Source organism: Fusarium venenatum (assembly GCF_020744135.1).
Source record: "Fusarium venenatum strain MPI-CAGE-CH-0201 chromosome Unknown EDB82scaffold_1, whole genome shotgun sequence".
Lineage (NCBI taxonomy): Eukaryota > Fungi > Ascomycota > Sordariomycetes > Hypocreales > Nectriaceae > Fusarium > Fusarium venenatum.
In genome coordinates, this window is record NW_027072129.1 from 3915559 (window position 1) to 3936892 (window position 21334).

The window sequence follows — 21334 nt, forward strand, 5'->3', positions numbered from 1 at the left end:
CGCGGTAGCTGCCTGCTAAGTATTCATCTATCCAGAGGTAGATAGATTCAGGTCCAGCCTTCCCGTTCAACTCTAGAGCCGCATCATCACTGTTTGATGAGAGACAAAGTCACCCTGTAAGTTTATGTACCTCAGGTTTACCTCTTTTGGTAAACTATCTGCACTATCAAGGTTCATTTCCTCTTCTCTGTGCGCCTCTCATGCCGAAACTTTGCCGCTGACAGTCACTAGCATTCGCATCATAGACACATAACCACCGATATTCGTACGTCTTTCACTCTCGCTTTCATCCGTCACCGCAACCCGACGACAACGATACCACACGGCCGAATCTTACAGTTATTATCCAGCAACGAGCACTATTTCGCATTCGACGAACCGACTCCATATAATACCCAACGTCAAACCTCGATTTCGACTTACTACACCTACCCACCATGGCTGATGTTGAGATGAGTGATGCGCCCGTCGCCAAAAAGGCCGAGGGCTCCAACACCAAGAGCGTTGAGGGCAAGAAGAAGTTCGAGGTTAAGAAGGTACAGATCGCCTAGAGGTGACCATCCTGGACATGTGCTGACTGGAGATCAACAGTGGAACGCAGTAGCTCTGTGGGCATGGGACATTGTGGTCGACAACTGTGCTATCTGCCGTAATCACATCATGGACCTGTGTATGTCTTCCAGAAATCTTCACGCATCATGATAAGAGGCTGACAAATCCATCAGGTATCGAATGCCAGGCAAACCAAGCATCCGCTACTAGTGAAGAATGCACCGTGGCCTGGGGTATCTGCAACGTAAGACTATTGACTGCATCATCTTGTTTTCACGTATTTAGACTAATGGGTATCTAGCATGCATTCCACTTCCATTGCATTTCGCGATGGTTGAAGGCCCGATCCGTTTGTCCCTTGGACAATAGGGACTGGGAGTTCCAGAAGTACGGACGATAGGACTGAACAGTACGGACCAGAGAGGATATGCGAGATGCGTGTCCGGGGGTTATGTCTTATGAAGAAAGGAACAAATATGCGAATAAAAGGGATCGTCGAGGTGCTGCATTCGGCATTGGTAGCTGTCTCGAGATGATATGTCATAAACAGCCGGACCATTCAATCTATTGATTTCCCTTGCTTGCGAGATCGTACGCGTAACCTGCCGGTAACCACTTGACAGGATGCTTGTTGTAGAATGGCCAAGCTGGCACCACGACGAGGAATGTCAGGGCCGTACCTCCCAACCCCAGGTATACGGCAAGCTTGATATCTTGTAGGATGTAACCGACAACGAACGAGATCAGCTAGTTTGCAATTAGCCAGGTAGTTCAAGAGGGTGGCAGGTGATATCATCAGACGCGATGCAACGTACACCAGAAACGATAAGAAGGGCTGTGGCGAGGATCTCGACGAGCTTCTGGCCTTCGAAGTCCTATAGTGGAGCTTCAGTCAGACGTTGATCAGGTAAATCAAGAGGGGGATCATGTACAATCTGTCCATCGACAATGTCTCGGATCTGGTCAAGAGCTTGATCAGCCATGTTGGATGATAGTCGCGTGGTTGTGGTTGTAATGTAGCTGTAGATGTTGTTCGGATGCGATGCCGTTGGTCGCTAACAGGTACGGTACAGTAGTGTAGTCTGGTGGATGTACAGTCGGAACAGGTCTCGACACCTGGCTGTTTGGAGGCTATTAGGCTATTCCGTTTTCGGCAAACAAGCTTTGGTGGTTAACTCCAAGCGAGGAACAGCTCAATGCTTGATTTTGATTTTGGTGTCAGATGAATAATGAGAACAAAGCGATAACTACCTAACGCAATGACCAGATTATGCCATGTTATTATTTTTTAACTTCCTGCCTCTTATTTCCAAGAAACCTGTCTATCAGGATAGAACAACGTTGGCAAGGCTATCATATGGATCAATGCGCATGGAATGACGGGATTGCATTCGACGAATCAGTCACTCCATAATTCATAAAAGTCAAATCAGAGTATTAGTTCCTACCCGGCTACTAACATCCGATCTCAAGGATGGGCAACCAAAGAAGAGTCAGATGGTGAGCACGGGCAAAGAACCAGGGATATTTGATACAAAACCAAGGCCATGCATTTTCCAGCTGCAGGACAAGTGTGTAAGTCATGGAGATCAAAGTGGCGGCCTCCATCAGTCAAATTATAGTAATCCTGACCGGGTTGTCTACATTAGCATCTATTTTTGCTTGTGATAGCCGACACACCAGGCCAAGACAATTTTTTTTCTTAGCCCTTCCCACTTCTAAGACTACTTATTAGTTCCTAACTCCTCTTTAATCAACCTAACCCTGACATCTATCGTCGTCGCTACTGACAACCCCAACCTACAAACCTCCTTTTAATGTACCCCGTGCACAGCGAACCGGGTCTTTCAATCAACCAAAACCTCAAGAAAATTTCTCATCTGGTTTAGCCGTGCCAGTATCGAAATTGGCCTAGACCTTGTTCTATCCCCTCATACGACAGGTCCTATCTCGGCGTCGTCACCCTGCTTTTTATTCCCTGTTCATGCCCAAACGAATTCTCGCTATTTACCGCAAATAGCTCGACCTGACTCCTTAAGTTTATTCGAATTCGCTTTATATCGCAAACTTACTTTTTATCAACACCTAAAAGACTTCAACTTCGACTGCCTTGCATATCAAACGACGCTTTCGAGCACTTACGCCTCCAACGCCACTCACGTTCCGGCGTCGCGCCGTTATTCTATACCAGTCTTCAAGTTGGCTCAACTCGCCTTTTCCAACGTTCTCCCTTCGCTCTTTGGTCCCGGCTTCTGGGTCTATAGCGGAGTAAACAAGAAGCCCCCGTAACTGGCCTTCGAATCGCACTTCTCGCCACCTTCTTCTGCTAGTCCACAACATCCCTTCAAACAACCAGCTGCCGCTGGCGACCACCGCCGAGCAGAGCTCAATTTTGAACAAAAAATCAACTCGGCGCGCCCATGCCGCGCCGGGTGCGACGTCAATAATCGACTGTATTAGACGGTGCCAATAATTGGAATAACATCAAGCTATGGGACTATAAACCGAGGCGCAATTCACCCACCGACCCCCCTCGATAGAACCACATTCAACTATTATACACGGTCACTATTCGAACCAGAACCCTCGAGGACTAGCCATCAGCCGACAAAATGTCTGACCACGAAGACTCCAGCTCCATCCCCCGGTCTGGGTATGACACACCTGTCCCGGAACTCGACGACCACCGCCACCAGTCGGTATCGACCAGGGTTGAGCGACCCCGTCGCGGCACCTTTGACAGTCTCTATGGTGCTCGTCACCTCGAGCCTGAGCCCGCCTCCCCTCCTGCTATCCGAGTTCGCGATTTTGAGGAAGCTATTATCGATGAGGAAACCGGCGATGCTTCTCCAACCGCGCGCCGTAGTCGCCGACCTACTGTGGACTCGACAGACCGTTCAATCTCGCCTCCCAACTCGGTCAAGGCGTTTGCCCAGGCTCGTCGCCGAGAGCGTGACATGTCGTTCTCCGAGCCCAACAAGCCTGACATAGAGGACGCTGCCAGCCGGGCTATGTCCATCTCTAGCAAGCGCAGCCACCGAAGCAAGCCTCATACCGTCGTCGATAATGATGCTGCCAGCTTTTCAACCAACAAGACCGCCGAGGAAGATGTTTGCTTCCCGGTTAAGGAGAGCTACCACAAGGACCACTTGTACATTGATTTCGACTATCTTGAGAACTTCGTCAACGAGCAGGCTGCTGAACGTGCGGCGGAGCGAGCGGCGGAGCGCAATGCCGCTGTCGCCGCCGCCGCTGCCAAGAAAAGTTTTGAGGACGTGCGGGCTCAGCAGAACGAATCGCGTCTGCAACGAATGGTGACTGTTGATGGCGACATCCTGGAGCCTGTCTCGGACGACTCTATGACTCGTGAAAAGACAAACCAGACTGTCGGGTCCCATAATGAGGACGTGGTCGCTGAAAAGCAGCCCGTCCCTGTTGATCCCAACCGGTTCAGTTTCTTTTCTTCGGCATGGGAATCAACCATCCACGCTGCGGATTTCGGCGATCTTGTGCTTCCGGGCGAAGATATCCGTGGGCTTTTCGAGCTACCCGATGAAGAAGAAGATGGTGTTTGGTGGCTGAACGTTAACGCGGCCACTAAGGAAGAAGTGCAGAGCATTTGCAAGTCTTTCGGTATTCATCCTCTCACAATTGAGGATATTATTACTCAGGAAGCTCGCGAGAAGATTGAGCTCTTCCCGTCATACTACTTTGCCTGTTTCCGATCCTTCTCTGTTGTCGAAGAAGATGACGGCATCGAGTACGAACCCTTCAACACATATGTCATTGTATTCAGGGAGGGTACTCTCAGCTTCAGTTTTGAGCCCAACTCTCACGCAGCTCAAGTCCGCAAGCGAATCACTGCTTTGAAAGATTACGTCTCTCTTAGCAGTGACTGGATCTGCTATGCTTTAATGTAAGTGTCGACTCACAAGCATGTCTATCGGTCATTCTAACTAACTGTCTACAGTGACGATATTGTCGATTCCTTTGGCCCTGTTATTCGCCAGCTCGAACTTGAAGCGGACGCTATCGAGGATGAAGTGTTCGTGATGCGTGAAGATGACTCCAATTCCTTCCTCCGCCGTATTGGTCGAATCCGCAGGAACTGTCTGGCTCTTTATCGTCTTCTCGGTGGTAAGGCAGATGTTCTCCGCGGTTTCACCAAGCGATGCAACGAGAACTACAAGGTCACTCCACGCATGGACATCGGCATGTACTTGGGTGACATCCAAGATCACGTCGTAACAATGGCCACCAACCTGGGTCACTTCGAAAAGATCCTGTCTCGGGCGCACAGCAACTACCTCGCGACAGTATCCATTAAGAGTATCGAGCAGGGAACGCACACCAACGAAGTGCTTAGCAAGATCACCATGTTGGCCTCGGTCCTTGTTCCCCTCAACTTGGTCAGCGGTGTGTTCGGAATGAACGTGCCAGTTCCATTCGCAACTGTTGCCGAGACCAACCTAGCACCTTTCTTTAGCATCATTGGATTCATGATCTTCCTGTGTTGCTTGTTTATGGCATTGGCACGCTGGAAGCGTTACATCTAGTGTCCAGTGCTGCGTATTGGTTGGAACTATTTCTGCATTATTTATCAGTCTCTACCTGTTATTTTCTCATCTCATAGATTCGGCGGAAATGAGCATTGTATCAAGTCATGTGTAGAGGTAGAACAGGCGTATAGTGGCATATAACGGCGGTGGTACTATTATCTCTCTTTTAGCAGTATACTTGGCAATTAGATCATGTCCATAGAGGCTTTTGGCGTTTGCGTGTCTTGAGGCGTGGTAATTTCTGCGTTCATGCATCTAGGAAGACTTTAATCAAGGTATACAGAACAAATCATTTCAAAATATTATTGCACATAAATCTCTTGATGTCCATATAAGTAATGAGTGAATCTTTTTGAGTTGAACTTGTGAAAGGCTGAGAGGTGGGGCTGTCCAGCCGACTAGGGACGATCGATTATTGGCCAACTGCTGAACAATTGAGCATCATCAAAAATCTTGACTCGAGAGAGCATCTACAATTCAATCACCAGCAAACCCGATATTATCCAAGTACCAGCAACCCATCCACAACCGCCAATATGAGTGCTCAACAACTCAACATCGACAACGCCGACCTTGAGAAGCTCAACGATAAGGATCGCACCGAGCTTCGCCAGTTTCTCGCCAACGAGCAGCAGCGTTCTCAGATCCAAGCCCGTACGTCGACCGCCTTGATCCGTATATAACAAGAGGACATGAAAGCTAACCAGTGGACTTTTTTACTTTAGAAACTCACAGCTTAACACAGATGTGCTGGGCCAAGTGCGTTCCCGGAACCATCAAGAACTCCAAGCTCGACAAGCCCGAGGAGACATGTTTGGCCAACTGCGTCGAGCGATTTCTTGACGTCAACTACCTCACGATGAAGCACCTCAACGGCATGCGCAACTAAGCGAATAGTTTCGACAAGTAGTTTTGGGGTTATCACAGATCATGTATGATGAAATTGGTGTATAATTAGACGGGACTTGGGTTGGTTGGGAAATTCTAGACCATATCCAGGGCTGGTTCAACTTTGCTGGTTGCAGAGTTTGACGATCGTGATGTGTACAATATGAAAGAATAAAGATGTGTCGACTCCTCAGTACCCAGTTTTCCTGGTATTGCTACCATGATTTAAGTGTCCCAATGTCTCGACAAAATTGATAACATGACTCGAATAGACCCAAGGTCATCCTATCATGGCAAAGATGAAAGAATCTTAATACAGCAGCATCACAATTGTTCATTCACATAGGCAAGGCGTCACTAGAACAAATAGCATATGGTACCTGACAGATAGGAACAGACAGTGCGCTGGGCGGTTTTAAATTCATGATCATTTGCACTCTAAACGAGAAGCACTTTTTACGCCTTTTCCCATGTCCCTGTCTTGCATTTTCAGCAGACAATAAACCAGCCCAATGACACGCCAGAAATCCACAAGCCAAGTGATGTTTTTAAACGAGAGAGAGCTTGTTGGCAGCAATGTCGAGAGCATCGACATCGGGGGTAAGGCGGGCGTAGGCCTTCTTGCTACCGTCAGGTCGGATCAGGGTGTTGATCTTGAGGCAGTCAATGTCGTAAAGCTTCTTGAGGGCAAGCTTGATTTGAGCTGGTTGTGTATGTTAGCTTTCGTGTGCGAAATGATTACTGAGCATCATTTGCTTACCCTTGTTGGCCTTGATATCGACGATGAAGACGAGGGTGTTGTTCTCCTCCATCTTCTTCATGGCGCTCTCAGTGTTGAGAGGGTGGATGACAACCTTGTGCTCATCGAGGCGAGGCTGGTGGGGGACAGATCGACGAGGGTACTTGGGAGCACGGCTGGTGATCAGGGTCTTGGGGCGGTGGAAGGAGGTGCTGTAGCGAGCCTTGACCTTCTTGTGGGAGTTTGTCTATGGATACTGTTAGTGAATGCCATGGCGATGAGATTGAGAGTGGTAAAAACTTACGCCCTTGAGAGCGGCCTTGGCAGCCTGAGCGGCCTTGTTGCCTCCTGTAGTCAAAAAAGCATCAGCAATCGCCCTTGTACAGAACTCGCAAAATCTGCTGCTGCATGATGCTGTAGGGGTAAAGCTTCAAGAGTAAAAAAGTTGAGGAGGGTATAATGACAATGATGGCGGCGCGGGTCGGAATTTCTCGATTGTAGCGAAGCAAGATGGTATCGACACCCGATGCGATCAAAGCAAATAAGTTTTGAAGCAGGCGAGTTGTGACGATAGTGAAGGCATTAATTTATCGAAGCAAGATTATGGTCGAATCGAGCCGAGTCGTTGATGCCGTCGTTGTCTTCTTGATCGAATTTCGCTTTTGAGAATATTCCAGCCCGTGTGCCATTTCTTCATTTTCCCAACTCTTCCTTTTTTGCCCTCTTTGCGTGTTCAGATCATGTCGTACCTTTCTTTCCCTTGGTATCCTTGGCGGCCATTGTGTCGGTTGTCGTGGGCACAAAGTTGTCGGTGGTGCTGGTTGTCGTCGAAGTGTTCAAAGAAAAGATCAAGAAGAAAAAAAAAAAGAGTTTCGACTTTTGAAATCCTGTGTTATTAGGGCTAACTTGATAGTGGGTCCTGCGGGGAGTGGTGGCTACGTTTGATTGGTGGGTTGCTCTGAGAGTAGGAAATGTGAGGTTGAACGACAACAACAGTACAGCATATGTCTTTGGTTTGTTACAATTAATTGGCAATATTAATGACTGAAATGCCTACAGGAGGTCTTTAGTATATCTTTGTCCTGGGTTTTGGGCAACGTCTTGTGTTGGGCCCCAAGCGGCAAGTCTGGATACAACACCCTATCTTTTACCGAGACTAACATGAAATTTTAGATTATTTCGCTTCAAAGGGTTCAAGCATCAATACGCAACACCCTCAGCCCAGCATCAGAATGGTTTCAAAGAAGCAAACAAGGCTAAAGAGCCTGTCAAGTAGTCGTCCACCGACAGTGAAACCCTCACGGTCTATGTCCAGGAAAGCCAGCAGAACTCTCATCAACACACATCACCAACTGGAGAAGCAACGACGACAAGCTGCAGCTAAGGGCGATGTGTCTACTGAGACTCGTATTGCCTCTGAGATTTCCAAGCTAGGCGGGCTTGATCACTACCAGAAGGCTAGTCTTCAAGGACAAAGCCTCGATAGAGGAGGCGACACGTCAAGGGTGCTCCTGGAATGGCTCCCTATGGCAGATCTCAAGAAACGCGCTCAGCCGTTGCATATGCTCGAGGTTGGATCCTTGAGTACTCGCAATGCATGCTCTACAAGTGGTGTATTTGCCATGAAACATATCGATCTCAACAGTCAGGAGCCAGGGATCACTAAGCAGGATTTCATGGAGCGACCCTTACCCAAGGATGATTCCGAGGTCTTTGATATCATCTCACTGAGTCTAGTGCTCAACTTCGTCCCCGAAGCCGAGGGGCGTGGCCAGATGCTTCTTCGAACGCTGTCGTTTCTTCGGCCTGCATCTGATCCTCCAACCGGCTCAGATGAGCTGTTCCCTTGCCTTTTTGTGGTTCTTCCTCGCAGCTGCGTGGACAACTCACGATATTTCACAGAGACTCGACTCGACGAACTAATGACAATCCTTGGCTACGTGTGTACCAAAACCAAGATGACGCAGAAACTGGCATATTCTCTATGGAAGAGGACTGGAACTACCCCTGATAAGCGACCAGACTTTACCAAGAAGGAAGTTAACCCAGGACGGACACGGAACAACTTTGTCATGACACTCAAGGCCTCAACGAGTCATTCGAAATGAAGTACTGAGGGGAAACGCGACAGCGCGTGGGGCCTCAAGGAGCTGCATATGCGTAAATTTAACCAACAATTAGCACATCCATACATATGGCGTTTTACATACACCTTTGTCGAGCACACGATAGTGAGCTGGCATTACGAGTGTGTGGTGTTGATAACGAATACACTATCGGCACGGTCTTGGCGAATACACACTGTACTGTGCAGCAATAGATCGACTATCTGCAACTCCCAACGTCGCACGACTGATAAGGGGGCGGGTAGTACTCATGCAGTTTGTGGACACCAGATCACCAGTGGACCAGATCAGCTGGCCGTTTTGGTCTCGGATTTGAGGAACTAGAAATCCCTAGCGAGCTACTACTCTTGCTTTCTCCGCACGAAACCGCCACGCCATTCGACGACTATCACTTCCCCACCCTCCGAAGGACCTTTGCATGCAGCCGTCTATCATACTCCCAATGAAGCAGCTTCTGAGTGCTTGAACTCGGTAATTGCGACTTTGGATATAGGTTCATTTGGCGGCAAGGGCGCGTTTCCAGGACGAACAACGGGCAGACTGCGCATACCCGCTCCAACAGCAGCCTTGACTTCGTCGATGTTATCGCTTAGGAAGAGCCATCTGTCAAGGTCCTTGTGCTCCGGGTGATGAGAGATGATCTTGCTGTAGCTGTCGACCTCGGTCTTGGGCCCCGCATTGGTGGTGTCGAAATAATCGGCAATAAGAGGTGTCATATCTGACTTCTCGGAATTCGTGTGCGAAAAGAGCAGCTTCTGCGCAGGGACCGAGCCGGAGGAGTAGATTATGATCTTCTTTCCACTCTTAATGGCTTCGTTGAAGAAGGTCTCGACATCCGGGAAGAGGGGAGCGACGATGTTGCCAGACTCGTAACCCTGCAGCCAGAGGTATCCCTGGAGCGACTTGAGGTACGCTATCTTGACATCGCGCTTCACGAGATCGCGGACGTGAGCTTCAAAATCAGAAGGCGAGTTGCGGTACTCCTCGGGGAAAGCATCACGGTACTTTGCAAACTCTGGACTGTCCCACTCTTGTTCCAAGACTTTGGGAAGTGCTTCGAGTGCATACGGGAACTGGGTACGGCGAACAGACCTTGGTCAGCAGGCTGCACTGTTGTTGACGTTGGGCACACTATCGCGAATCGGGGCAAAGTCGGTGAAGGGGTCAAAGAGGCTGGGGTTGAGTGAGATGCTGGGTTCCAAAGAAAAAATTCAGATGCACACGCCCAAAGACATGAGCAACTTGGCATGACCTGGTTCGGCAGCTTGGACGCCGAGAAGTGGATGTCCAAGGCCGGTGTCTAGACCGAAGAGGTTCGGGATGAGAGGCTGGGATGGAATTTGATGGGATCCATACGGAGCTCCGGGTCCCGGAGCGGCAGAGAGGGGCCGACGGAGGTGGTATGTGGGTAAAGCGGTGGAAGATGGGAGACGGAAAACGGGACGGTTGCCAGGTGAGACGGGACATGCAGGAAGAAAATTGCGCAACTCACTAGGACATCCTTGACGAAGGAGATGGGACAAACGGTTCCTTCTGTAATATTTGTTATTATGACTATTCTGTATGTGTAGATATCCAGCAAAATAACAAATACAAACAAACATATAGCATATCAAGGCAACAGCACAACCCAAAACAGTCCTTGCAAAATAAACCACGCAGTCACCTAGAGAAACTGTGGGACTAGTTTAATCTTACCGATATCAAACACCAGGACATCAAAGTCGTTGAGGTTGAGCGTCATCGTGAATTATGAGTTGTTTTTCGACAGGAAGCGGTCAAGCCTGATATCGACACGTCTTGTGAGAAGTTCCTTGAAAGGGAGAAATGAAACAAAGTGAGCTGGACAAGATCCCAAATCCGATCTGATATCCCTGCCACGATCTTTGGAGGGTAACGGTGTCGAGGGAGAGGGAGGGAAGGAAAAAAAGTTTTTCGACAATCGGAATCGGCGGTGGCCAGCTGAAGGTCCTGTTCTTCCCTGTTCCTGGATTCTAAAGAGCGGGCCGCTACCTAGCTTGGCGCCTTTCCCAGTGAGATATACTTTTCCTTTTGCCTTGGAGGTTCGAGATCCTTGAGGTTTGATGGTATCCAGCCCCCGTTTTCTAAGCTTATGCAGCAAGCAACTTGGGTCGAGCAAAGGTTGTAACAGCAGATCGAATCTAAACGACTTTGGGAACGGGGATTTTTTTCAAGATGGAGGGTTGGTGGTCCATGTGAACTGTAGCGGAAAGGCGGTCAAGAGAGTAAAGGTTGGTTCAAGATGTAAACTGACCAATGGCATATGAATCTTCTTTTTTCGACTGCAGGGTAAGATGTATAGCAAAGGTGGAATTCAATGGAAAGACCTGGCTCTCTCTACGCAAGACAGGGGTCTACGGTCAGATCCGAGATGGTTTGAATCTTTCTGAATGGTGGATCTCTAATTAGAAACCTGTTGGAAGTGACAGGTGGCAGTTTTGGGAGATTGACTTGACAGTCACGAGCTGTATGAGCTGGAGGACAAGTCATCTAGATCAGTTCACATTTAAGGAATAGTAGAGCACGGGATGGCACAGGTTACAGTAGCTTTACTGTAGCTCCGAGGTAAAGCAGGGCAGTAGCTGCAGCTTGATAGCAGTACCCAATTCCCCTGCTGTTCCCGAGCTGAGAAGTGGTCAGTTCATGCAGCTTCCAGCAACGTAGGCAGCGCCAAAAGTGCACCCCTGACAACAGCTGCACACTATCCAAAGACAGCAGAGAAAAAGACAACAGCTGTTGTGTTCCACAGGACCCTTTCATCGAACTAGGTGGAGTCCTTTCCTAAGCTTGGCCTCGTGGTAGATGGAGACAGACATGCACATACTGCACATATTGCATGTACTTGTCATTAGGCGGCCCCTCCTGCCGCTGCACATGTTACTTTGTCGCCCAGTCATTACGAGATGAAAGAAGGGTCCTTACCTGGTCCGTCCCATCACCTAAAAAACAGGTGATGGGTCACAAATTTAGCTTCATCCCATGACTTGAAGCTACCCTGGACAAGGTTTCTTTTCTGCAACTGTCAATCGACAAATCTGTAAATCAGGCCATGACTGAGATCTTGTTTGTCTTTTCGCTCTCCTCGATACTTCCCAGGGGATGAGATCTACACATGAATCATGTTGTGTACGATACGGTTTATGTCGCAATATTAGTATCAACGCGGCACAGTTTAGAGAGATATGGTGTAAGAGAAAGTAAATATTATGTTTCTGATAGAACGACGAATTAGCGCCGAAAGCGACGTGATCTGAGACAATCCAACCGAGTCCGGTGCAAATACAGTGTGCCCAATAATAAAGAGTCATGTACAGTATAATTCTAGCGTTGACTAATTCAACGTGCAGTTGTGCAAATTCAATATCATCATCGTGTCTTGTGTCAACGCAATCTCTCGTATTGTCTCCGTATCTCGGTCAGGACTGTCGATTGAGTCACAGCCATTGCCACAGTCAAGGTCACAGTCGCAATGGAAAACTCCTTGAATGCGGATGTCAATGTTTTAGTCAGTCTCCATAATTTTCCGTAACAACTTCTCCATAATAAAGGCAGCAGACTGTAAACATCACGACTCACGCGGCCGCCGAGGATGGACCCGCCCCGACTGTCGGGGGACGGACGGACGGTACTTGTCGGCATGACACGGAGTTTCAAGGTCGGAGGTAATATCGTGAAATTGTAGCGAGGTGAGTAATCTTGCAGGACTTCCATACCGAGATTCGTAATCCTATATTCTTGCCAGCTATGTACCAATGTCCCCGCTCAGATGGATCCGAGATGCCGTCATTTCACATTTCAAGATTGTTCTTTGTTGTCTTTTTACCCGAAAGGGTTTGTACAGTATTGACAAACAGGACAGATCATCAAAGACAACCCTCAGGGTACGGATACTGTAGGCAATTAATTACTGTAGTCATTGCAAACGCGCACAGATCACGGCTTGCGTGCTATACCTGTGAAGAGATGCACAGGCTTGTGCATGGCTCAGCGACACGGACCCTTGAAACTCCATCCAGTCAAGGTTGATGGCTGCCGACTGGTTCGTTACACCCATGACAAACCAGCCTTGAGCACTGTACTTTTAGTTAGCACAGGTGGCATAACACAGGTAGGTAACATTAGCATAGCCTGGTCTGGCTTTGAATCCGAGTCTGACGCACGCCCCTTTTCTATTTACGGTTTCCAGCACCAACACAGTAAGATCTCCTTGGGCAATCTTGTCCAAGCCTTGAATTATGGTTGGAAGCTTCTGGCGCTTATCAGAAAGTAAACACATTGTACCGTATCGCACAAGTAAACAGTTGGCTACTTCAGCCGCCTGCCTTTGAACATGCATTACAGTACAGTACGGTGATATGTTTATCTGGTTCCTGAGACAAAAGGGTCCTCGTAACGCTGGGGCATACCCACTGGAATGCATGATTCCAGGAGTGCATGACCAGTGACCACGCCAGACTAATTCGCTGATAACCTTGATAACTGTTAACAGTTACAAGGGTGGAGAGCGTCCGTCAAGGTGTTATGAGGGTGATCGACGACGAATGACGGCAAAAATCTGGAGACCTTGGTTTGATACTGTAGATAGCCATTGATAACAAGGGTCCTTCACAATCGAAGGAATAATTGGAATTGGACAGGCTTCAAGTCCAGGAACAAGGCCAAGAGAAACGTGGCAGAAGATCCAATCACTGGATGTGGATAATGCTGTCGAGTCTTATTGCGTAGCGGTACCTATCGAGCATCGCCCCAATTCCCTCACTGTAATGTTGGCTGAGAACTGTCTCTGTACTCGAGACTTGTGGCGTCAACTAGCTGTCAAGAAACTCGAGTTGTGATGGACGGATCAAACTGTAAACCGAGATGGCGACGAGTGAAATCCCGAGAAGGACCCTGAATTCGCATTCGGAATAGCGAGATAGGCTCACTTTTGGTCCACGAGACAGATTTAGAAAGACATCAGAAGCTGGATTTCCCAGTTTGATTCTGTTGGGGAAAGAGGACCCTTTCGTCTGGTCTGTTTCGTCTTGATTCTGTCTCTACGTTGCCTTTCTGATGTTGCCGAGCCAAGCCAGTAAAACCTGGGGACGGCAGCCATGCGGCCACTGGAGCCACGCGCACTATACGCACTATGTGCAATGCTACGCTAGGTTTCTGCAGCCAGTGGACAAGTCATCCATTCATGCCTCGAGTCCCTACACCATCTTGGTCACGCCCAGCGGTAGCTTGGCTGGTTGTCTGTTGGGATCTTCATCAAGCAGTACTCACAAGGCATGTCCTTGCAGTACCAGCCATCCAGCTGCGATATACCTCACAAAATGGTATCGGGCGGTGAAGCCGCTATCAGCACTGCGCCCACAAAGGCCCAGAAGCGCAAACCCCATTCTCAGGATGCGTATCTAAGTCTGTCTCGTCTCTTGATGGTATTGATGAATGTCAACATGAGCGTACTGTACAGTGTAGGGGCGCACACTGTATGATCACGCTGACCAACATGTCATTTCCCGCCGACCATCGCAAAAGAAGTAGTCTGCCCTCAGGTAACTCCCGTAGCTAAGAAAACGAGTCGAGTCAAAGCAGTCGGCAGTGGGACGCCGACAGAAACTACTGGAATCACCACCAATATTCGGCGCTGAGGCCCCGTAGTCGTCCGTATGACTGATGCTCAACAACTGAAGCCCGGCACCGGCCCCTTGGTGACTCCCCGATGGAAGTGAATGCTCTCCACTCTCAGTGCGCGTGAGGACTTGTTGACACTGAGCTAGAGAGCGCAATATCCCTGATAGCACAGTGCTTGGGCCAGGTTTGATCCTTGGGCAAAGTCGTCATGGCAGTAGCGATTCCGTCATGTCGGGAGGCTGTATTGGACGGATAACTTTGCTAACTTGGAATAACGTTTCCGTTTATGCCAATTGTGCAAGCATTGTGCAATCATACTGTAGCATTCGCATTCCACTGTATGTAGAGCATACAGTGTTTTGATAACGCGTATTCATTAATTTTTCCGTCCGTGTCGTCATGTTTTGATTGTCTTGTCTGTCTGGTGTCGCAATGCTTCCTGACTCTGAGACGACCAGGTATCAGCATCACCAATCCCGGGCCATCAATGTTTCTGATCGCTGCAGCTGTTTGATTGACTTTCTTTATGCCGCCATTCCCTCCCTGGCCCGTCGTGGCATCGTCCCATGGTAGCGCCATTCCTCCAGGGAGAAACAGGAGCGTTAGGTGGCCGAGACAGTGTGTGTGGTCGCGCACTGTACCTGCCTCTTGCCAATGTTGTCGTAGTGCTGTGCGCATGTGCATTACTTGGCTTGCCTCCCCTGTCGTGTTGTTCCCTTCGTGCCTGCCTCTTGCTACCCCGGCTCGTCCGGTACAAACAACAACGCAGCAAGTAAGGTACGACAGCATGTCCCATCGTTTCCTTAGTCCCTGGGGGAAGGTGGGGACTGCAACAACGGAAGGCCACCTCATCTCAGGGCACTCCCCCCGTTCATTCTAGACCCTGCTCTCACTCGCTGTCGCACCTACCTTGGTCTCGCCTGGGTGTGCCAAACAAGATGAACACTCACTCTTCTCACTAATCCAACCTATCCCATGGCCATCCATCCCTCTCCACTTGGTTCCATCACCGCCTTTCCCTCTAAGCTCACTCTCATTCTCTCTTCTCTTGTCTTCTTTCCCCTGCTTTCTTATCATCGTCTCTCCACCCTCTCTTTCCCTTCATTTGTACGCTTTCCGCATCTTCAAAGGCCTTCTTCTTTCTCGAGCTTGCCACTCTTCCTTCACTATTCTCGTCTCTATCTCTTCTGTCTACTCATATCTAATCCAATCCCATCTCAACTCATCCCACCCTTTCTTCGTTCTCAACACCGAACGATTCCGCCTCGCCACCTCATCCGAACGAAGCAAGCAAACGCTTATCGCTGTGATCCAACGACAACCAAGCAAACAGTCACACAACATCGATCACATTGCTTGAGCTATACAGCCATCCACGAGAAGAATAAGAAGAAGCGTCTTTGACTTTTGTTGTTTGCTGCTGCATTTGTCCTTGTTCGCCTAGATCTCCTATTACATCGCTCCGCTATCGCATACATCGGTTACGAGCCTCGGCCATCAACAAAAGCGCTTATTACAGTCGGACACGTCGCGTAGAACATTCGTCTTGTACTGCTTTGAGTCTAGGGGTTTTCCTCATTGACTTGCGATTACTCTCCGACCCTCAACTCTGCAGCCCGGCCTATCTGGCCCGTGTGACTCAACACTCCGGCCGAGCGTTAGGAACTCCGTCCCGGGCGAGCTCCGCTCCCCTATTCCCCGGTGCCAGTTTCAACTGGTCCGACACGTCGACTCATCGGCATCGTCGAATCCGGACACTCTACTCTACTCATACGCTCTCACTTGGTCTTGACCAACTCTCTGCTCGACTTCGTCCCAAGTCGGCTTACTGCAACTCACTGTTAAAGCCACATTCTTTTCCAAGTTCCAAAAAAACGTACACATGTTATTATAACGAATTTCATTTTTCTTGTCCTTCACCTTCTTCGACCACCTAGGTCGCAACTCATCATCACGACCATTCGATAATCATTTCTTTTGTCTGTCAACCTATCGAATACCCAATGAGCCTCTGAATACCAACGAACAACAACAACAACAACAACATCATCAACAACAACAACAACAACAAACAATCGACCTTTTCACTCTGCTTTATCATCACGACACTGTACATTGCTCATATACTTCGAATCATTCATATTTCATTGCATTAGCTTGAGCGTTTTCAACAGCTTCAATATTCCACTCCGGCCTTCCTGTTTTACCGGTTATTGACAAATTTCAAAAAATCGTTTATTCGACAACTCCCCTTTTGTTTATTTTTATTCTTTTTTCGAGTACTTTTTATTCCCCCTTTATTTTCTCTCTTCCACAATGGAGTGCCTCAAGGAAAAGTTCGTCGGCGGTGCCATTCTCAACGGACGTTATCAGACAATTTCCCCTCTCAACCATGGATCTTTTGGTATGGTCTTCAAGGCGCAGGATCTCAGGACAAACGAGCCTGTCGCCATCAAGTGTCTTACCAAGAAGAGCGCATGTCCCGATAGTAATTGGGAATTCGCTGTCGACGAGAAGTCAGAAGAGGAGGCCCTCCACAGCCGCCTCGGAGCTCACGAGAACATCGTTAACCTGATTGACTCTTTCGAGACCGATTCTCACATCTACCTCGTCCTCGAGTTTTGTGGTCAGGGCGATCTCTACGAAGCCATCCGAAAGGGTCATGGTCCTCTTGAGACTGAGCATGTTCGCCAATTCATGCTTGAGCTTATCGATGCCGTCGATTTCATGCACTCTAAGGGGGTCTACCATCGTGATATCAAGCCCGAGAACATCTTCCTTACTCATGACGGTGCTATGAAGCTTGGTGATTTTGGTCTGGCAACTAAAGAGAAGTGGTCATACGAGATGACCGTTGGCAGTGACCGTTACATGGCCCCCGAACAATTCGATTCGGCCGGCGCCGGTTACTCGCCTGCTGAGGCGGACGTATGGGCCATTGGAATCTGCCTGCTCAACATCCTCTTCTCTCGCAATCCTTTCACCACCCCCACCGAGGCCGACCCCATTTTCCTTGACTTCTCTCGCGACAAGCAGTCCCTTTTTGACGTCTTCCCTTCCATGTCTCAAGACACGTATGAGGTCCTCGTGCAGTGCATGAACCTCGACCCAAGACGGCGATCGCTCGAAGGCGCTCGTGAGGCTCTGCTTCGAGTTGTCACTTTCACCACCGACGACGAGGATGATGATGAGTACTGCGGCGCCGAGTCTCCCAATGTGGCCACTGCCAACCGCGAGCCCCTCCGCACTCCATCGATCCAGTCCCCTGCCGTCGACAATGGTGCTTTCCCCTGGGCCAAGGCTCTCCATGGTACTACTCATCTCGGCCGACAGCTTAGCGTCATTCCCGACGACGAGAGCTACACTGAGGAGCTCTTCCCCAAGTCTGAGGCGACCACCACCGACTGGTGCTCTGCCAACATGCAGACTCCCATGTCGTCTCTTTATGACTCTCACTTGGGTGCTTCCATGAAGTCACTTGCCATCAAGCCCACCGCTCGATTCAACCGGGCCCAGGCTACTGCTGGCTCCCTTCCCATCAACATGGCCAAGCCCATGCCTGCTATGTCCATGGTGTTTGGTCGACGACAAGAAGCTGTGTCTAAGAGCTGGAGTGATATGTGGGACGAGGATGAGGAAGAGGAGGAAATGGAACAGCAGCGACAAATGCTACAGGAGCTCAACGCCAGGACTTGGAGCCAGGAGAGCAAGGAGGAGAAGAAGGAAGTCGAGAAGATCGACATTGTCGAGCCTGAGCCTCAACCGGCTTCGCATGCTCACGATATCAAGGGTGACGTCGATGACGATTTGGTTGCTGATGGCTTCTTCTTCCAAGAAGCCCCAGTACCTAAAACTCAAAACATCTCTGTTACCCCTCACTACTCCTATTCTCCCTCGTCTAAGGAGCGAAGCTCCAAGGACAAATGGGCGGCACTGGGTGAGCGACGTCGAGCTCAAGCTGCTACCTTTGATTCTATTAAGTCGGTGGAAATTTCTAAGCCCCGACGACACAATTTTGGTTTTGGATACAACAAATCTTACGAAGCGGGCGTTTGGGATCATTCTAATTATCATAACAAATTTGGGGCCGCTAAAGAACGGTCTAGTATTAAGGAGTGCCCTTGGAACAAGGGAAGAGATTGGAACTGGCGTCGGGATAGACGCACCGATCTCGGAGACGTTGAGTGGGTTGGAGGTTGGTAAACGGGATTGAGTCTCTACAACTTCCAAATGTAGTTTGGCCGTCTTGAGTCCCTGGGGCGATACTCGAAGATATTTCGTGCGTTGCTTGGATTATGACGAGAGCCTTACTCGCTTTCTGTGTATAGGATATTTTAGAAACAATTCAAATACCAGAAGTACCTACTCAAACTTATTTTCAAATAATGCCTTTGTGACTTTGCTGTTTTTAACCTGGCCATCTGAAGTTGCACTCTTATACCTAATATAATGATGTATGATGCTGTAGTTGTGTGATAATAATTGAAAATAATGGGATATATCTGTTGGACTTTGAATCTTGTTTTATTCGATGGGAGTTGCTTAATCTGACCCTTATGTTGTATGACTTACGCCTTGGAGCCCTTGACAGTAGTATCCAGCTATACAGACCGATAGTAGCAAGCTGAGTTTTGAGAAAAATAAGAATAAGGCAAGCTGAGATAAAGAGGCAGATATAGAAGAATAAATAAACGATATAGTAAGTAAGGTATACTCTCGCTGTATATCTCTACTCTATATTATATGATAAATATTATAAAGTCAATAGTTATATATATAAGTAGTAATTATAAGCAGTCTTAATATAGTAAAAATGGAGATTACTGAGAACCTTGGAAAAAGAGGTTAGAGTAGTAGATAAGTAACAAAAGGGAGAAAAGAGAAGAAGAAGAAGAAGAAGAAGAAGAAGAAGAAGAAGAAGAAGAAGAAGAAGAAGAAGAAGAAGAAGAAGAAGAAGAAGAAGAAGAAGAAAGCATATAGCTAGGCAGAAGGCAGATTTTACAATAAATAAAGCGATTTAGCCTAGAGTACCAAAGAAAAAATAAAACACTAATGCCAGAATTTATAGAGGAGTGCCTGGGAATCATTCTACAGTCGGAGGAAAATAAACAAGAGGCTGTGCTTGTGATTCACGGGCACACTGATACTGGCACTTCCTACCTATTGACACCACAGCATTCATGCCTGCATCTTATTATCTTCATCTCCTCCAAAATCTACTTTACTGCAAGCTTCACTTCTCTGCCTTATTCATCTTTACCATCCGCCACAATGATAACCATCACGCCGGCCAGATACAAGAAGTTCCCATCACTGACCAACCCAGTGCTATCCAGAACACCTGAAAACCAGCAAATCGTACAAAACCTCAAAGAGATATACGACAACCACTCCAAGTATTGGGATGAGAGAACCAGATGCACCATTATCGATTATATTCTCAATCGTGACACCGAAGTCACAGAGCGCATCGCCCGCTCCCCCCACAGACATAAGCTCCTGCAGCGAAACATGACATTCGCCATTTGGATCGTGCTTAGAGCGACTTATGGCCTCAAAAGTCTTGCCAGACTTCAGTACCGACTTATTGAGAAGTATCCTGGGGTTGATCCTGCATCTTTCGTTAGCCCTGCCCTGGAGACCAAAACCGGTTCTCGGGAGAATGGAGACGAAGAAGAAGACAATGTAAGCCTATCACGCGACTATTGATACTCATTCTAACATCGCTAGGCTCTTACTCATCCTGCTCCGCCGCTGCCTCCCCCTCGTGCTCCAAGTATCTTTGGGCCAGTAGACGTTTCCAAGTTCACCTATCGTCATGAGCAAGACGATTCACAAAAGCGAAAGAGACTTGACGACGCCAATTTCCAACCATGGAAAATTCCCAAAATAACAGTCAAACGCGAGCCCGATACTGTAAACGTCTCGACCGCTCTTCGCCCGCCGGCCCTTTCTCAAGTCCACCTCCTACCCACGAGAGAGAGTCGCAACATGGCTTCTCCTGTTGACAACGCGCCCCTGCCTTCGATCGAAAGTCCCTATGGGTCTTTGGACTCTGAACATGAAAATTCGCTATCTCAGCAAGATAAAGAGAATTGCATCCCTCCACTCCGACCATCTTTCAAAAGTCCCGCGCAAGCCTCTCGGTCTGTTCAGTCTATCGAGTCAGGGAACATTGGCCCAGGCCCATCCCTTTCCTCTTCGCAAATCCCCTCTCTACTTGAGCAGTGCCGCAAGTTTGATGCTAAAATCCGTAAACTACAAACAGGCATCGATAAGATGAGAAAGGAGCGACAAGAAGAGCGCCAAAGCTTTGTCGAGACAATTACATCCATTCGAGACGAAATTCGAGCTGATATAGGCTGCAGTCGAGAGTCGACCATCTTGACCAAAACTGCAAAAGTCAACACCGCAATGACTGAATACAACAACGCCGTCGGGACTTTGCGTGCGTCACTCAGCAACCTAGCAACAGAGCTGGGCGAGAAACCCGAGCAAGACAAGCCCTCGCTTGACTTGAAGAAAACCGTCGATGATTTGAACAAGTCTATAGGGGCTGTAGGGACCATCTTTGAGGCACGACAGCAAGAGTTCCGGAGCCAGGTTAAGGCCTTGGACGAAACAACGGACCGATCCTAGGGGCTTAGGGCTTCGGCATAATTTAAATGAGAAAATCATAAGTGATAACAAGGGGCGGGTCGGTCATTGGAAACGTTTGCATCGTCTGGGATTGATGCTCTACAAAGAGCGTTCAGAATTATCTTGCGAACACCACTGATATTGAAACTTAAGTATATAGAACTCTCACGAAAGCCAAATGAAGATATCATCTG

The 21334-nt window shown here is 48.5% G+C and overlaps 8 protein-coding genes across 8 annotated transcripts; 5 read left to right on the forward strand and 3 right to left on the reverse strand.

The window, feature by feature from the left end:
* Positions 1 to 437: 437 nt before the first annotated feature.
* Positions 438 to 952, forward strand: EDB82DRAFT_470799 (RING-A protein; the record flags this gene model as incomplete). The annotated part of the gene is made up of 4 exons (XM_025731056.1): positions 438 to 536; positions 592 to 670; positions 726 to 796; positions 854 to 952. 4 exons carry the CDS (start codon positions 438 to 440, stop codon positions 950 to 952), a joined length of 348 nt encoding a protein of 115 aa, XP_025590119.1.
* Positions 953 to 1116: 164 nt separating this feature from the next.
* EDB82DRAFT_520054 (microsomal signal peptidase 12 kDa subunit-domain-containing protein) lies at positions 1117 to 1535 on the reverse strand (the record flags this gene model as incomplete). Its single annotated transcript, XM_025731055.1, has 3 exons — positions 1117 to 1299; positions 1368 to 1427; positions 1485 to 1535. 3 exons carry the CDS (start codon positions 1533 to 1535, stop codon positions 1117 to 1119), a joined length of 294 nt encoding a protein of 97 aa, XP_025590118.1.
* Positions 1536 to 3164: 1629 nt separating this feature from the next.
* EDB82DRAFT_422527 (uncharacterized protein) lies at positions 3165 to 6000 on the forward strand (the record flags this gene model as incomplete). The annotated part of the gene is made up of 4 exons (XM_025731053.2): positions 3165 to 4468; positions 4523 to 4968; positions 5514 to 5786; positions 5819 to 6000. The coding sequence occupies 4 exons, from the start codon at positions 3165 to 3167 to the stop codon at positions 5998 to 6000; spliced, it is 2205 nt and encodes a 734-aa protein (XP_025590117.2).
* Positions 6001 to 6194: 194 nt separating this feature from the next.
* Positions 6195 to 7588, reverse strand: EDB82DRAFT_485836 (ribosomal protein L23/L15e core domain-containing protein). The gene is made up of 4 exons (XM_065608249.1): positions 7488 to 7588; positions 7043 to 7086; positions 6760 to 6985; positions 6195 to 6702 (listed from the first exon to the last, which is right to left on the reverse strand). Exons 1-4 carry the CDS (start codon positions 7516 to 7518, stop codon positions 6548 to 6550), a joined length of 456 nt encoding a protein of 151 aa, XP_065465495.1. The 5' UTR covers positions 7519 to 7588; the 3' UTR covers positions 6195 to 6547.
* A 145-nt stretch (positions 7589 to 7733) lies between these two features.
* On the forward strand, positions 7734 to 9071 carry EDB82DRAFT_39952 (putative methyltransferase-domain-containing protein). Its single transcript, XM_025731050.2, has 2 exons — positions 7734 to 7858; positions 7912 to 9071. The coding sequence occupies exon 2, from the start codon at positions 7971 to 7973 to the stop codon at positions 8844 to 8846; it is 876 nt and encodes a 291-aa protein (XP_025590114.1). The 5' UTR covers positions 7734 to 7858; positions 7912 to 7970; the 3' UTR covers positions 8847 to 9071.
* Positions 9055 to 10999, reverse strand: EDB82DRAFT_39942 (HAD-like domain-containing protein). The gene is made up of 3 exons (XM_065607573.1): positions 10563 to 10999; positions 10357 to 10397; positions 9055 to 9937 (listed from the first exon to the last, which is right to left on the reverse strand). The coding sequence occupies exons 1-3, from the start codon at positions 10606 to 10608 to the stop codon at positions 9296 to 9298; spliced, it is 729 nt and encodes a 242-aa protein (XP_065465496.1). The 5' UTR covers positions 10609 to 10999; the 3' UTR covers positions 9055 to 9295.
* A 5818-nt stretch (positions 11000 to 16817) lies between these two features.
* EDB82DRAFT_424394 (kinase-like domain-containing protein) lies at positions 16818 to 18704 on the forward strand (the record flags this gene model as incomplete). The annotated part of the gene is made up of 1 exon (XM_025731048.1): positions 16818 to 18704. The coding sequence occupies one exon, from the start codon at positions 16818 to 16820 to the stop codon at positions 18702 to 18704; it is 1887 nt and encodes a 628-aa protein (XP_025590112.1).
* A 1068-nt stretch (positions 18705 to 19772) lies between these two features.
* On the forward strand, positions 19773 to 21140 carry EDB82DRAFT_520062 (uncharacterized protein; the record flags this gene model as incomplete). Its single annotated transcript, XM_025731047.1, has 2 exons — positions 19773 to 20186; positions 20232 to 21140. The coding sequence occupies 2 exons, from the start codon at positions 19773 to 19775 to the stop codon at positions 21138 to 21140; spliced, it is 1323 nt and encodes a 440-aa protein (XP_025590111.1).
* Between the last annotated feature and the right edge of the window lie 194 nt (positions 21141 to 21334).

What these genes read in the sequence shown, in the direction of transcription:
- EDB82DRAFT_485836 (XM_065608249.1), bottom strand. Translation starts at nt 7,518, where the DNA reads ATGGCCGCCAAGGATACCAAGGGAAAGAAAG. An exon ending in GGATACCAAGGGAAAGAAAG is followed by an intron (nt 7,087 to 7,487) that starts GTACGACATGAT and finishes TTTTGACTACAG; the next exon opens with GAGGCAACAAGGCCGCTCAG. An exon ending in CGATATCAAGGCCAACAAGG is followed by an intron (nt 6,703 to 6,759) that starts GTAAGCAAATGA and finishes ATACACAACCAG; the next exon opens with CTCAAATCAAGCTTGCCCTC.
- EDB82DRAFT_39952 (XM_025731050.2), top strand. Translation starts at nt 7,971, where the DNA reads ATGGTTTCAAAGAAGCAAACAAGGCTAAAGAGCCTGTCAAGTAGTCGT.
- EDB82DRAFT_39942 (XM_065607573.1), bottom strand. Translation starts at nt 10,608, where the DNA reads ATGACGCTCAACCTCAACGACTTTGATGTCCTGGTGTTTGATATCG. An exon ending in TGTCCTGGTGTTTGATATCG is followed by an intron (nt 10,398 to 10,562) that starts GTAAGATTAAAC and finishes CAAATATTACAG; the next exon opens with AAGGAACCGTTTGTCCCATC. An exon ending in CCTTCGTCAAGGATGTCCTA is followed by an intron (nt 9,938 to 10,356) that starts GTGAGTTGCGCA and finishes CGCCGTACCCAG; the next exon opens with TTCCCGTATGCACTCGAAGC.